We start from the raw sequence: 14,211 nt of genomic DNA, 5'->3' as shown, positions 1-14,211 counted from the left end.
GAGGGAAACAGCACAGGTCCTATAGTAGTGCAGAAGTTCCATATGGAAAATGCCATTGTGCTCAATGGATTTTTGGTCAGTTTCACAAAATGTATCGTGATTTTTTTTTCAGTTTTTACCTGAGATTGCAAACAGAACCTTGCACTGTGTGATTCACCTTTGTCTGGCTAATGTTTCCTCGGTATCTGGAGTGTATTTATGATGTCTCAGGTCATGTACCACACATTTCCTCCATTGCTGGCGTAATTTACAGATTTCAGGCGCAACCTATGACCCTCGTTGAACACTCACAGAAAAACCAGGAACTCATTGCATTGAGATCTACAGTGAGACCACTCTCATAGCACCTGCACTGTGACGTGGAACTCTTACATGCAACATCTGCCAACCTCATTATTTAATGGAGAGGTTAATTGAATTGGTATCAGTGGGGCTCCTTTCACTGTTTGCAGCCTCTTTGTGCAAGTCAGTTCTGAGCTGCACTTCCCTGAGTCGCCCTCACCTCGCAGCAACATGGGGGCCACTTCCAGCACAGGAGTCACTTGGGGCAGAGCATCACATCAGGAGCACACAGACACACAGGAAAGGACCATGCCACTCCCTACTCCCGCATTTTCCTTCACCTCTGTAGCGACCTTTTATCCAACTGTTCTTCAGCTGTTCATGGGTGAGTTCTTCAAGGTCTGACTCATCTCCCAGTGATCAGTGAGGTAGAGATTCAGACACTGTGAGCCCTTCATGCTGAGGAAAGCAGCACAGGTCCTATTGTGGTGCAGAAGCTCCAGGTGCAAAATGCTGTTGTGCTCTTCATGGATTTTTGCTCAATTTCACAAAATGTATCATGTGATCTTTTATTTTTACCTGAGATTGCAAACAGAACCTTGGTTCAACATTTCGTCTGGAAGAGGGCACATTTGACAATGCAGCCATCCCTTAGTGCTGCACTGCAGCATCAATCCCATTTTGCACTCTTGCCTTTTGAGAAACCGTAACCTTCTGACCCAGCTACGACACCTCATTGATCGTGAAGTCCTTTAAGATAGCAACATTGAGAAAGTCACAAGATAAATGTAAATCTAACTATTTTTAAAATTTTACTTGTAATAACCCCGTTAATAATCTTTTTTCAATCTTTAAAAATGTTTTTAAAAATTTTATTTACAGTGTGGTGACAGGCCCTTCTGGCCCAACAAGTCCACGCCGCCCATTTTAAACCCATAATTAACCTACCCGTACATCTTTAGAATGTGGGGGGAAACCGGAGTACCCGGAGGAAACCCACGCAGACACAGGAGAACGTACAAACTCCTTACAGACAGTGATGGGAATCGAACCCCGATCGCTGGCGCTGTAATAGCTTCGCACTAACCGCTACGCTACCATGCCGCCCCCAAATATCTGGAACAGACAACAGATATCTTTAATACTTGCTACTACTTTCCTTCATGACCTCACAAACCTCTGCAGGAATACTTTTAGCTGATCTGTGTGCATTTCCCTTATTTGCCAAATATTATTCAGAAGTGCGGCATTTTGTAATTTTCATTGGGGCATTTCCATCAGCGATATGGACAATTTACATTTGGATTACTGAACCTCCAAGAATTTAATCCAGTGGACTGTCACCTGTTTGAGAAAAGTTAATGGGTCCTTTGTTCAGATACCTGTTGATTGGTTGCTAGGTTTTCACTGCAGACCCAAAAATTGTACGCTCAGCAGTCACACGCTACAAAGTTGCAGGTGCATGAAGCTTTACCAGTGAGTTGTGGATTACCTTAAGAAATTCTGACTGTTTGCACTAAGGAGAAGGTTCTGTACCCATGCATGTGTACACAACACCAAGCTTGTCTCACAGGATGTGTTTCAGCTGAAGAAGAAGAGACAAAAAAGGATCCTGGTGGCCTCTTCTTGCCCTTAAGGGTTAAAACCAACAAAAAAATCTAAATAGGAAATGATTATAAATCTGGAATACCACTGAGAGCCAGGGGCATTGAGAAGTTGAATAATTACCTCTGCAGTAGCCTGTGGTAATGCAAGCTCGATCAAAGGAATATTAATAATTACTTTTCTTTACTTACTGCAAGCACAAATGTTATTTCTTTAATTAAAGGTTGCTTGGGACATTTAATTGGCTTTTAGGATTAAGAGTTGTTCAGTTGAGTGCAAATCACAATATGGGTCCCATTCCCTGCAGTTTTCATTAAGAACTCAAATCTTTGGCTTAAAATACATTTTAGGTGGCTGAATTACTAATGTGTGATAGAAATAAACCCTTTGCTTTTCCCTGGTCTGTGATCCAACAATATATTCTTTCCACAAACAAGAAAGCTGCCTTTTGCCACAGCTGATGCTGACATGAATTGCCTTATAAATACTAGGTGATTTATTTTTAAATCTGTGTGGGGCCAAAGAGTGCCTTGTATTTATTTCCCCCAATGTTTGTCATCTTATTAGTGCTGTACTGAAGTGGAAAACCTCAATGAGATGTAAAATAAGATATAAAACTTTAATGTTAGGGGAAATCATTTTTTTTAGCCACCCACTATAATAGCTACTGCCATCGACTAGTTATTGGGGTCCTTTGGGGCATCCCTGGGTAAGAACTATAGGGGACAGAGTAACGTAGTTGGATTAGCAGCTAGAGTTCTGGATTGTAGATCCAGAGACATACGTTCAAAACATGGGGGCTGTGAAATTTAAGTTCAGATAATTAAATAAAAATATCTGGAACCAGAAATAAACAAATTTCAGTAACAGTAACCATGAAACTACCAGATTGTTGGAAAAACCCTGTCTGGTTCACTAATATCTTTCAGGGGAGGAAGTATGGTATCAGCACCCACTCTGTGATCCAGCCCCAGCAATGTGACTGTTAGTTGCTCCCTCGGTGCAGAGGTAATTAGGGATGGACGATCAATGTTGGCATTGCCAGCGATGTATACATCCCCTGAACAAATAAAAATACACATGACACATTGAATGAGTCGTGGTGTACATATCGAGATTGGAATGTGACCTGAATATGGGTTTAACATAATAACATTCAGAAACAAACTAAAGAAATTGTTGCACTTGCAAGTATTTCTGGGATTGTGTTTGAGAAACCTTTTTCATGAACATGATGCTCCTTGTGCATGGAGTTCGCCATCCAGCAACAAGTGGCTATGGTTGATCCTAACTGACATTGGTGCCTTTAGCCTCGTAATGAAGCCTTTGGGTGAGAGTTGATCTGTCGTCATTAGCTCTCATTGCAAAATACCCCATGGTAAAATTTTAAAGGAAGAGATCTGAGTTGTCCCAATGTTCATATGAATATTTGTCCATCAACTGAAACTTTTATACAACTAATTCGATCATTATTAAACAGTGAAGTTTCTGGGTCCTTGCCGTATAATTGGCCACTCAGTGTTCTGTGTTAATACAGAAATACAAGTTCTAATCCTGGCAACAAGATGAGGTTCAGCCTAGCATGAAGCAATCACTGTTTTGGAATGTTTCGGAATGATGTGATCACTCAGCTGAACGTGGAGTCATTTCCCTTTAATACACTGGCTGGCCTTTCTGCATCGATATGCTGGCAGTAATTGGCTTTGTCTGATGGAACTTGATAACCGCTGCTGAGACTGACTGAGCATAATATTAAACAGCGTCCTTTTTAAACAGGCTTTTCATCAGCTAATGGCAGATGTGGCAACTCTATCTATCAGTGACTGAGCCTGGTCATTAGCCTGAGGCCATCAAATCTCAAACCATGGGATGAGTTTGAAGGGAGAAATGGAAGACAAGAGGATGCGGTCACATAATATCCATAGTGAAACTCCATCTTGAGACACCACAAGTGTGTTTCAAGATGGATCTTCACATGCTCCCACAGCCAGAACCTCCTGCTTCACTGACATGCTTGTATGCATGTTCACAGATATTTCCTTTGCCCTTACGCAATGTACCACACTATTTTGGTAGAGAGTACTATAGACCAGGTGGTTCCTCCCCTTGTATGGAGCAGTGTGTTGCACAAGTATAAGGGCTGGCACTGGGTCTCTCTGACACGTATGCACGTGCGCACACACACACAAATGCACGCGTGCACACAGTGCAGTATCAGAGGCAGTAACATGACTACACAGTGGTGACCACTACACTGCCATGGGAGCACTCCAAAGGCATTACTAGAATATATAGAAACTAGAGCAATTTAACAAAAACTTGTTAGCATGAAAACTGTGCTGAATTAACACACATTGATGTGTTTATTCTCTAATTTGGCATCTTTGTGCAATAAACAATTCAGGTTCATGAAATATTTACATGTGCTTTTAGAATACCCTCTGCACAGGAGAAAGAAATCCTCCACTACAATTCATCTCACTCTTTTTGTATTAAGAATTCTCAGCAGCAATAAACTATCTGTTTTTATGATTCATGGGAAACATCAACCATCGAACTAGCTGTAGACCCCTCATTTATTATGAAGGAAGCCATTCGATATTTTCCTGAAGCTGTAGTTTGACTGAGGAGGTGCACAGGTCAGGAAAAAGAATAATTACATCGCTGCTGTAAACATCGATGTGTTGTGGAATTCAAAGTAGGAAGGGCTTGCATTTACATTGCCCCATTCACTGCCTCTGGCTACTTGATAGCCAATTAAGAATTTCTGAAATGTTGTCAGTGTTGTAATTAGTGCACACAGCAATGTTCCACAGCTGCTGTCTATTTACAGTAATGTTTGTTGCGAGATCTTGGCCAAGATAATGGGGAGAACTCCTCTGTTCTTCAAAGGATCTGTCATTGCACCTTTTTGTCTGTGCAAGTGGGTTGAAGGTACTTTGTCATCTCATCTGAAGGACAGCACCTTAGGTAGCATATAAAAAAACAAACTACTGGAGGAATCAGCGGGTCAAGCAGCATCTGCGGAGGCAAAGGGATGGTCAATGTTTCAGGTCGAGACCCTGCATCAGGAACTGACGCAGGTCCTGGTGCAGTGTCTTGACCTGTAACTTCGACCATCCCTTTGCCTCCACAGGTGATGCTTGACCCGCTGAGTTCCTCCAGTAGTTTGTTTTTTTACTCCAGATTCCGGCATCTGCGGTCTCTTATGTCTCCACCCTCGGTAGCGTTCCCTTCCTGCCTCAGGGAACTCTCATCCTCCTTTTGTGTTCAAGCTCCTGGAGTGGGAATGAAACCCGCAGCCTCAGCAGCAAGAGACCCGCCGTAGATCCTCAGACCACAGGCCCGATTGCCCCATCCCCCTCCAAACCTGAGCCAAATGCCAAATCAGCCTCCAGCCAGGTGAAAGAGCCCGGAAAAATTCTACAGGTTTCAATGAAATCATCTCTTTTTTTAAACTCCATGGGCCTCACTTTACTCAACCTCTCCCTCCAAAGGATTTGACCACCTGGTGAGGAGAGTTTTAAATAGACCCATGTTATACATGCATGTTAATATGAGGGGTGTGTCCTACTCCTGGCTGCACACACTCCCATTCTCCTTGGAGGGTGTCCCTCTTATTCCAGACATTGATCCAGCAGCCCCTCCTGGTACCCCCTGTAGGCCAAGTATTTGGTGAGAAGATCAATAGTGAACACAGTACCCCAGTTATGATCTCACCAAGTCATATTTAATTACAGAAAGACTTGCTTCTTATTATACTTCAAATCTCTTGCAATAAAGGCTAACATTCTGTTTTTCTTTCTTACTGCGATTACTCCTGCATTCAGGAAAGGAAGAAAAAGGCTCAGCGACACAACCACCATAAACACTACAAATGAGATGCTTGGCCCTGTTATTGCCATAATATGTCACTGCGACAGAGACCGACACAATCACCACTGTAATTAAAGTACAGGAAGAACATCAATTTTCACTCTATCAGAATTGATTCTGTGTTAAAAGAAAAAATCAGTTCACTAATAATGTCAGGAAGAGTCCTGAAGACATACTGCAATAAAATAACAAAATAACTTCATCAATGATTGAGCCCTTGGGGTTAAGCTTGAAATTCCCTCACCTGAACCATTCTTGCTCTGATTATGTTTCCCATTAGCTCCCAAGATGGTAAGGCATAAGTGATGCCACATTACATACAGTTTGTGTGAAATCCTTGTCTATGTTATTTTGATTAAACCTGTGCAAGACTGTGGAGCTGCTCCTGGTATTACACAGGGTAGGGCAATTGATTGGTTAAATTGAAGTCAACAAATGAATAATTGAGTGCGTGAGTAAAGGAAGCATGAGCGAAACAGTACGTGAGTGAAAAAGTGATGGTACAGAATGGAAAGAGTGAGTGAAAGAATGCGTGAATGAGTGAAATGTTGAGTGTGCTGGTGAAGAAAACATGAGGACATTAGCATGAAAGATTCCTGAGGGACTGAAGTAAGTGAGTACATGACTGAGAGGGACTATGAATTAGGTATGGAATAAAATGATATTTGTATGGTTGTATTTCACTATACGGACCAGCTTAGTATGTTTTTCAGATAGGTTAACAAAAACAGACCTCACTATAGACCACTGTTACTCCTGTTGGCCAATCAGACAAGATCCTCCCTCTCTTTCTCCCTCCATATGAAAATCAATAGAAAGTGGCACTATAATTATAATCAGGCTGAAATGCTTATGTCTTTTATAGGGACTTTCAGGCACCGGGAAAATAAAATTTTGAACCTGCACGCACCTGTTCAAGCCCAGTAAAGAGTATTTGGATTGACCATCTGTTTATCTCGTCGACTGCCCTTGCATTAATCAACAAACAGGATGATAGAAAGCACTTTCCTAAGAACTGAGTGTTGGGCGGAGGAGTTCATTTTGCAGAAATCAAAAAAAGAGCATCTGGTTAAAAAAAAACATGTTAGTAAATTAATTGGTCCAATGCATTTATTTGGTTGTCAAGGCAATCACTGTAGCAGCTATTTGCTTGGTGAGTTTCCAGCAGCCAAAAGCTGGCTGGTTGTGCCCTCTGTTGGTGTTTATTCAGAACTACAGGGGATTATGAGCATTATGGGAGAAAACAAAAGAGGCCACAAATGCTGGAATCTGGAACAAAAGAAACAGAATGCTGGAAGAACTCAGAGGTCAAAAAGTATCTGTGGAGGCAAAATGTGTACGTCGACATTTCGGGTCCACACCCTGCATCAGGACTGAGAGTGAAGAGGAAAAATTTCCAGTATATAGCAGTACGTGGGGGTGGGGAGGTGGATAGAGAATCGGAATCAGAATCAGGTTTATTATCACTGACATATATCGTGAAATTTGTTGTTTTGTGGCAGCAGTACAGTGCGAGACATAAAAATTACTATAAGTTACAAAAATAAATAAATAGTGCAAAAGAGGAATAGTGAGGTATTATTCATGGGTTCATGGACCATTCAGAAATCTGATGGTGGAGGGGAAGAAACTCTTCCTGAAATGTTGAGTGTGGGTCCTCAGGCTTCTGTACCTCCTCCCTGATGATAACATGAAGAGGGCATGTCCTGGGTGGTGATGGTCCTTAACAATGGATGCCGCCTTCTTGAGGCACAAGCTCTTGAAGATGTCCTGGATGGCAGGGAAGGTTGTGTCCATGATGGAGCTGGCTGAGTCTACAACCTTCTGCAGCCTCTTTCAATGCTGCACATTGGAGTCTTCATACCAGGCGGTGATGCAACCAGTCAGAATGCTCTCCACTGTACATCTATAGAAATTTACAGGAGTCTTTGGTGACATACCAAACCTCCTCAAACTTCTCATGAAGTAGGGCTCCTGGCATGCCTTCTTCGTGATTGCATCAATGTGTTGGGCCCAGGATAGATCCTCTGAGATGTTGACACCCAGGAACTTGAAGCTGCTCACCCTTTCCACTGCTGACCCCTCAATGAAGACTGGTGTGTGTTCTCCCGACTTCCCCTTCCTGAAGTCCACAATCAATTCCTTGGTCTTGCAGGGTTTTAGGTGATAGGTGGAACCTGATGGGAAGGGGATGATGAGCAGATGGAACCTGATTGAGGGAGGGGCTGGGAAAGGTAAACAAAGGGAGAAGAAAACTCGGTGGACTGGTGAGAATGTGTTGGAGGAGAACACTGGGGGTGTGGATTACCTGAAACCAGAATAATCAACATTCACGTCATTGGGTCGTAATCTACCCAAGCAGAATATGAGATGTTGTTCTTCCAATTTGAATTTGGCCTCTCCGTAGCAGTGGAAAAGACAGAGGACAGACAGGTCAGTGTGGGAGTGGGAAGGGAGGGAATTATGGGAGATGTGGTTACCCCCATTTAACCCATAGCTGGAGAGGGAAGCAATATCCAATGCAAAGATCTACTGCCTTTCGGGTTGCACAGATACTGGAGGATGAAACACAGCACAACTCCTCTGTAGTATCATCTTGGTAAGAGGTTCAAACTAAAGTAGCCAACTGGTACAATTTTAATTTTCGCTATTTTTAATTGTTTCATTGAATTGTGAAATCATGCAGCTTTCAAAAACTTCGCTCAGACCATCATGGGCTTCTTGAAGGAGCTACGATCAGCCCTTGCCCCTAATGCTGCATTTTTTTCCTTTCTGGCCATTTATCTACTTTGCTTTTCAAAATAACCAATGACTCTGCTTCCTCAACCTTCCAGGCAGCACATCCTTGATCACAACCTGCTGAGTAAAAAGAATTTTCCTTAGAATCTTTTGCTAATTAATTTAAGTCTGTGCTTCCCCTGAGCACCGATCCTCTGGCCAGGGAGCACAGTTTTCTCCCTTTCGACTATTTTTTAAAAATCCTTCTATATTTCCACATCTTTCCATGTTTCAAGTGAAGCAATTCAAGTACCTCCACCAGACTGCAACCTCCCACTGTTGGGTTAACTTCCTCTGCACTATTTCAATGGCCTTGACATCCTGCCCAGAAGCAAATATAAAATCATGGCTAAGGTTTAACCGGGCTTTCTAACAGTTACCTTGATTTTGTACTCCATATCCTAATAAAGCCAAAATGCTTTTGTAGCGACTTTATTAACTTTCCTGCCATCTTCAAAGACTTGTTAAGTAAGGCCCCAGGTTTCTCTGACCTGTGCCCTGGGTAAAATGTTACTATTTTATGCGGCCTTTACACATGTTTGTTGGGATCTGGACATCTTGTGTGGCACAGCCAGCAGCCAAATTCCTCGAGCCTTGTATGCAACTGCAACACAGAAATATAGCAAATGGAAAACGGGAGCAGGATTAGGCCATTCATTCAATGCTCCACCATTCAATATGATCATCCACATTCAATGCCCCATCCCTACTTTTTCCCCACATGCATCCATCTGTTTAGCCATAAGAACTACATTTAACTCCTCCTTGAATGCATCTAATAACCTGACCTTCACTGATTCCTGGGGTAGAAACTCCACTTTTTGGTTCACCACTCGTTGGGTGAAGAAATTTCTCCTTATCTTATTCCTAAATGGATTACCCTGTGTTCTCAGATGTGACCTCAGTTTTTAATCTCCCCATCATTAGGAATGTCTTTCCTGCATCTAGTCTGTCCACTCCTATCAGGATGTTATAATTTTCAATTAAATCCCCTCTCATTCTTCTAAACTCCAGTGAATCTAAACCCAATCATCCCAATTTGTCCTACTCCTCCAACAATGTTGCCACCCCAAGAATCAACCCAGTTAATATTTGATACTCTTGCTGCATAGCAAGAACATCCTTCCTCAGATGTGGAAGACAACATTACACATAATACTCAAGGTGTGTCCTCACCTAGGCCCTGTACATGTATGATAAGGCATCCCTCTTCCTGTACTCAAATCCTCTCACAATGAAGGCCAGCATATTAGTTATCTTTTTAATCACTTGCTGCACCTGCATGCTTACTTTTATCAATTAGTGTACAAAGACATCCCAGTCCCATTGTCCCTTCCCTTTCCTGATCTATTGCCATTCAGATAATTTACCTTCCTATTTTCCCCACCAAAGTGAATAACCCCACATTTATCCATGTGATACTGCATCTGCCATGCACTTGCTCACTCATTCAACCTGTACAAGTCACACTGCAGCCTCTCTGAATCCTCCTCATAGTTCACACTGCAACCCAGTTTTGTATCACCTGCAAACTTGAAGATACTACATTTAATTCCTTCACCTAAATCATGATTATATATTTTGAACAGCTGTGCTTGAAGCACTGACCCTTGCGGTACCCCATGAGACATTCCTGCCGCTTGGAAAAGGACCCATTTATTCCTTTTGTTTGTTTTCTGCCAGCCAATTAGTTATTTATCTACGTTAGCACATTACCTTCAATCTCATGTGCTTTAATTTTACAAATAATATATTTTGTGGAACTTTGTTGAAAGCCTTCTGAAAGTCCAAATACACCACGTCTACTGGTTGTTCCCCATCCACACTTACTAGTTCCTTCCTCAAAATATTCCTGCAAATTTGTCAAGCATAATTTCCCTTTCATAAATCCATGCTTATCCTGTCATTGTTTTCCAAATGCTCTGCTGTTACATCTTGAAAAATGAACTCCAGCAATTTCCCCACTACCAATATCAGGCCAACTAGTTTCTTCCTCACTCCCTTTTGAGAAAATCTGTCAAGTTCCCCTTCCACGCACATTTACTTTTAATGTATGAGACCAGGAATGGGGAGACTGCTTATCCCAATATTAGTGAAAAAAGCATTGAACTCAGGAAGTACCCAGGAGGTTCAGTGAGCCACCTGGGCACCGTACGGTCAGTGGCAGTAGCCCCCAATGTTGTTAACCTCAAGCAGATGCGGTAGGACAATGCATCACCAATATAAGGAGCAGAAGCTGTTTTGTCACTCTTGGATTGATTTGCAATGTAAAGCATAATAACTGCACCCTAAAAGGGTTCCTCACTGGCCTGTCTGGATATTCCTACAGCAAAGACTCCAGTTTTGCAGAAGGCAGTGCGGTACCCAGGTCGCATCTCTGTGTTCACCCAAGCAACTAGCTTGCTGATTAACAAACTCACTCTGCCACCTAGCGGAGAGAAATAGTTTTGCACCTAAAGTCCCTGAGATGCTCTGATGCCAAGAGTATCACTTGTATGGAATTTACTTGCAGCACAGCGACAGGCCGACAAGTAATTACCACTGAACACTGAGCAACCTGGGCACATGAAATAGAAACCACTGAGCCTGCCTGTTTGTAGTCATGTTTGATCCCAATTTGTGCATCTCGTCAGATACCTACATGATCGTTGAGACAACATATTTCCAGCCTTACCTCACCTGATGCACTTCTACCTCTGCTTATCTGCAGCTGAAACCCTCATCCATGCCATAGTTATCTCCTAGGGCTGCTTCTGCAGGGTTGCTGAAGATGCCGTTTAGTTGGCACCTTTTCATTTGGGAATCTGGAGGTGACGTCCAGTTTGCTATCAGTTCTGCTGGATCATCCAGCCGCATCAGTGATGCAGATGAACTCATTGCCCAGGATGACTGTCTGGAACATCACCAGCAGCAGTGGGAGCCACTGGAAGGCAGTCAACTGCTCGTTCTTCAGAGCTGAGCCATAGACATTGATGAATTGGAGCAGAGCATTTTTGTACATAACATCTTTTACATTGCGAGGATTTGGCTGCCAACTGCCTCTTTAACAGCAGTGATGGTGAAGTTGCCTTCCCACAGCAGAATACAAATTTGCTCCAGTCTGTTTATCCTTTCCTGATAATGAAAACCCTTACATTACTTTTAATTCTTTGCAGCCTCTCCAATACTTCTGTATATTTTTCATAACATTACTACCAAAATGCACTATCTCGCAGTTATCTGTGTTGAATTCAAGCACCGAATATTTGCCCTTTCTACTTTTATTACCATCCTCCTGTAATTTGATGTCGTCTTCCTCGCTATTGTATGTATCCCAACCATCACCTTCTCTCCATTGGTAAGTTTTGCAAATTTAGAAATAGTGTTTTTGATTCCAGTATCTAAATTATTAATGTAAATTACGGACAGCACACTAATTCTTGTGGATCATCATTACCCATTTTCTTAAATTGCAAATAGTCACCCTTTACCCCCACTCTTTGCTTTCTATCCCAAAGCCATTCTGCAACTTAATCCCCTGCATTCTCTAACTGTATTACTGGCCTACTGTGGGCAGCTTATCAGAGACCTTTCGAAAATCTAATGAAATTCTAATAACTTCATTACTATACTAACATTATCCACTTTAGAATGCAGCCCACAGGTCTCTCACTCCTAACTGCAATTTTCAACATTTGTGAAAAGCTGACAAGTTAGTTGATTCTTTCAATGAAAATTGTATAGCAATACTTCAGAAATCTGAACTTACTTTAACAGAACGTTTGGTTCTAAATAAAAAAAAGTGGAGACTTGCAATAACTGCTTTAATTACAGTAGAATGTTCGCGTGATATTGCAGCAGGCTAAATTGAAGGGACAGTTAGTCTATAACCTCAGACATAAGAGACTGAAGGTGCTGGAATCTGGAGCAAAAAGCGACAAACTGCTGGAGGAACTCAGGTGAAGCAGCATCTGTAGTGGCAAAGGGACGAGTTCTGATACAGGATTTCAGCCCGAAACATCGACCATCCCTTTGCCTCCACAAATGCTGCTTAACCCGCTGAGTTCCTCCAACAGTTTGTTATTTGCTCCAGTCTATAACCTCGGTTTGTATCGTGTATTTTTAACCAAGTACTGTAGGTGCCTCACCATGAGGCAACACCTATGACAACGAGGATAACTCGTTGATAAGTAATTTATTTGTTGATATTTTTCGCGTATGTATTTACTGTTGCTTAATTAATATTATGAACAGTAATAGTACAGTCTGTCCTTTCACCTTTCCCGTGATCAAACTTGCGCAGCGTGCGAAGCGGCGGCCTTGGGGCCGGTGATTGACAGCTGTCAATTATTTCCCCACGTGCTCCAGGGCCGAAAGCGCCGGGGCCAATCGGCGGAGCGGTTGCTGGTAGGTGAGCGGCAGCTCGGCCGGTGCCAAGGAAGGGGCGCTGCGATTGGCTGCGAGGAAAGATGGCGGCGGCGAACGAGTTCCCGGAGCTGAAGGAGGTGAAGCGCGGCCTGATGGCGGTGAGCGGGCTGTGCCGGGAGCGCGGCCTGCTGCAGAGCGCCAAGTGGTGAGTACCGGAGGCAGGGCTCCGTCCTCCGCCGTGTGGCGCCCAGTCGCCTCCCCTGGATGCTGCGCTGCCTGGGGGGGGGACCCCTGCCGGCACCTCGGGGAGGTCGGCGAGCTGCCCGATGCACAGCAGTGGCTGCACCGAGCCAGGAACAACAGCGCTAACCGGAGACGCTGCAGATGCTAGAATCCGGAGCATCTGCTGGAGAAACTCAGTGGGTCGAACAGCATCTGGGGCTGGGAAGGGGGTAGTGGAGGTTTTGGGTCGAGACTGCGTCAGGACTGAGGGGAAATAGTCAGTCTAAAGGGGTGAGGCAGGGGCTAGTAGGTGGAACCAGGTGAGGAGGGGGTTGGTGAGCAGATGGAGCCAGGTTGGGGAGGGGAATGGAGTTGGGGAGGCACTGGATGGTGGGTGATGGGTAGAAACAGATGAGGAGAGAGGACAAAAAGGGTGCAGATGCAACTTGGTGGGGGTGGGGGGAAGGGAAGAGTTAGAGACAGAGACTGGAGGGTGATAAGTGGAAACTTCAGATGTTGAATCTGATAAGTAAGAAAGGTCCTGATCTAGGCACAGAGTCAGGTTCTGATTCAGTGACAGAGGGATCCAAGGTGACTGGAGACCTGATCTGCTGGGTGGGAATACATCTTTTCCCTTGAGGAACTTAAAGCACCTTGGTCCAGGGTCATTGGGAATGCTGCACTGTTGGAGGTAATATCCTTCAGATGTGACAAAAGTGTGATCCACTGATGTCTGTTGGACCCCAACTCTGGGCATTCACCAATTCTCCACTTACCTTATACGTAAACACAAAATCATATAAAAATATTTTCAATTTGCCTCATCCCTTTTAGATTACATTTTTCATTTCTGTCATGCTGACGAACTCTAGTCTGTTCTTCGTTAACTGCTTACAAACTACCCTGTGCTGATGCAACATATAAGCGCTAGCCTTCTGCTTGTTAGTGTACAGAATTGGGCTATAGATTTGTCTGCCAAATACAGGTATAAGTAATCAATTTATAAATTTGTGAAGTTGTGGTGAGTGCTTGTGGAATGTTCCTTCACTTCAAAGATGTTTGTATTGTCTGTTGTGGGTGAACTTTTTTAATATTAGCTAG

The 14,211-nt window shown here is 43.3% G+C and overlaps 1 protein-coding gene across 1 annotated transcript in view; it reads left to right on the top strand.

Annotated features, from left to right (window-relative positions):
- The first annotated feature begins 12,923 nt into the window (after positions 1 to 12,923).
- cdc23 (CDC23 (cell division cycle 23, yeast, homolog)) overlaps positions 12,924 to 14,211 on the top strand; it is a 32,350-nt gene continuing 31,062 nt past the window's right edge. The window contains exon 1 of the mRNA XM_052014635.1: positions 12,924 to 13,093. Coding sequence (XP_051870595.1) covers positions 12,990 to 13,093 — 104 coding nt within the window. The 5' untranslated portion in view covers positions 12,924 to 12,989. The remainder of the gene's footprint in view (positions 13,094 to 14,211) is intronic.

This window comes from Pristis pectinata, chromosome 4, assembly GCF_009764475.1.
Source record: "Pristis pectinata isolate sPriPec2 chromosome 4, sPriPec2.1.pri, whole genome shotgun sequence".
NCBI lineage: Eukaryota > Metazoa > Chordata > Chondrichthyes > Rhinopristiformes > Pristidae > Pristis > Pristis pectinata.
Note: the sequence above shows the minus strand (reverse complement) of the source record. Positions and strands in the feature narration are given on the sequence as shown.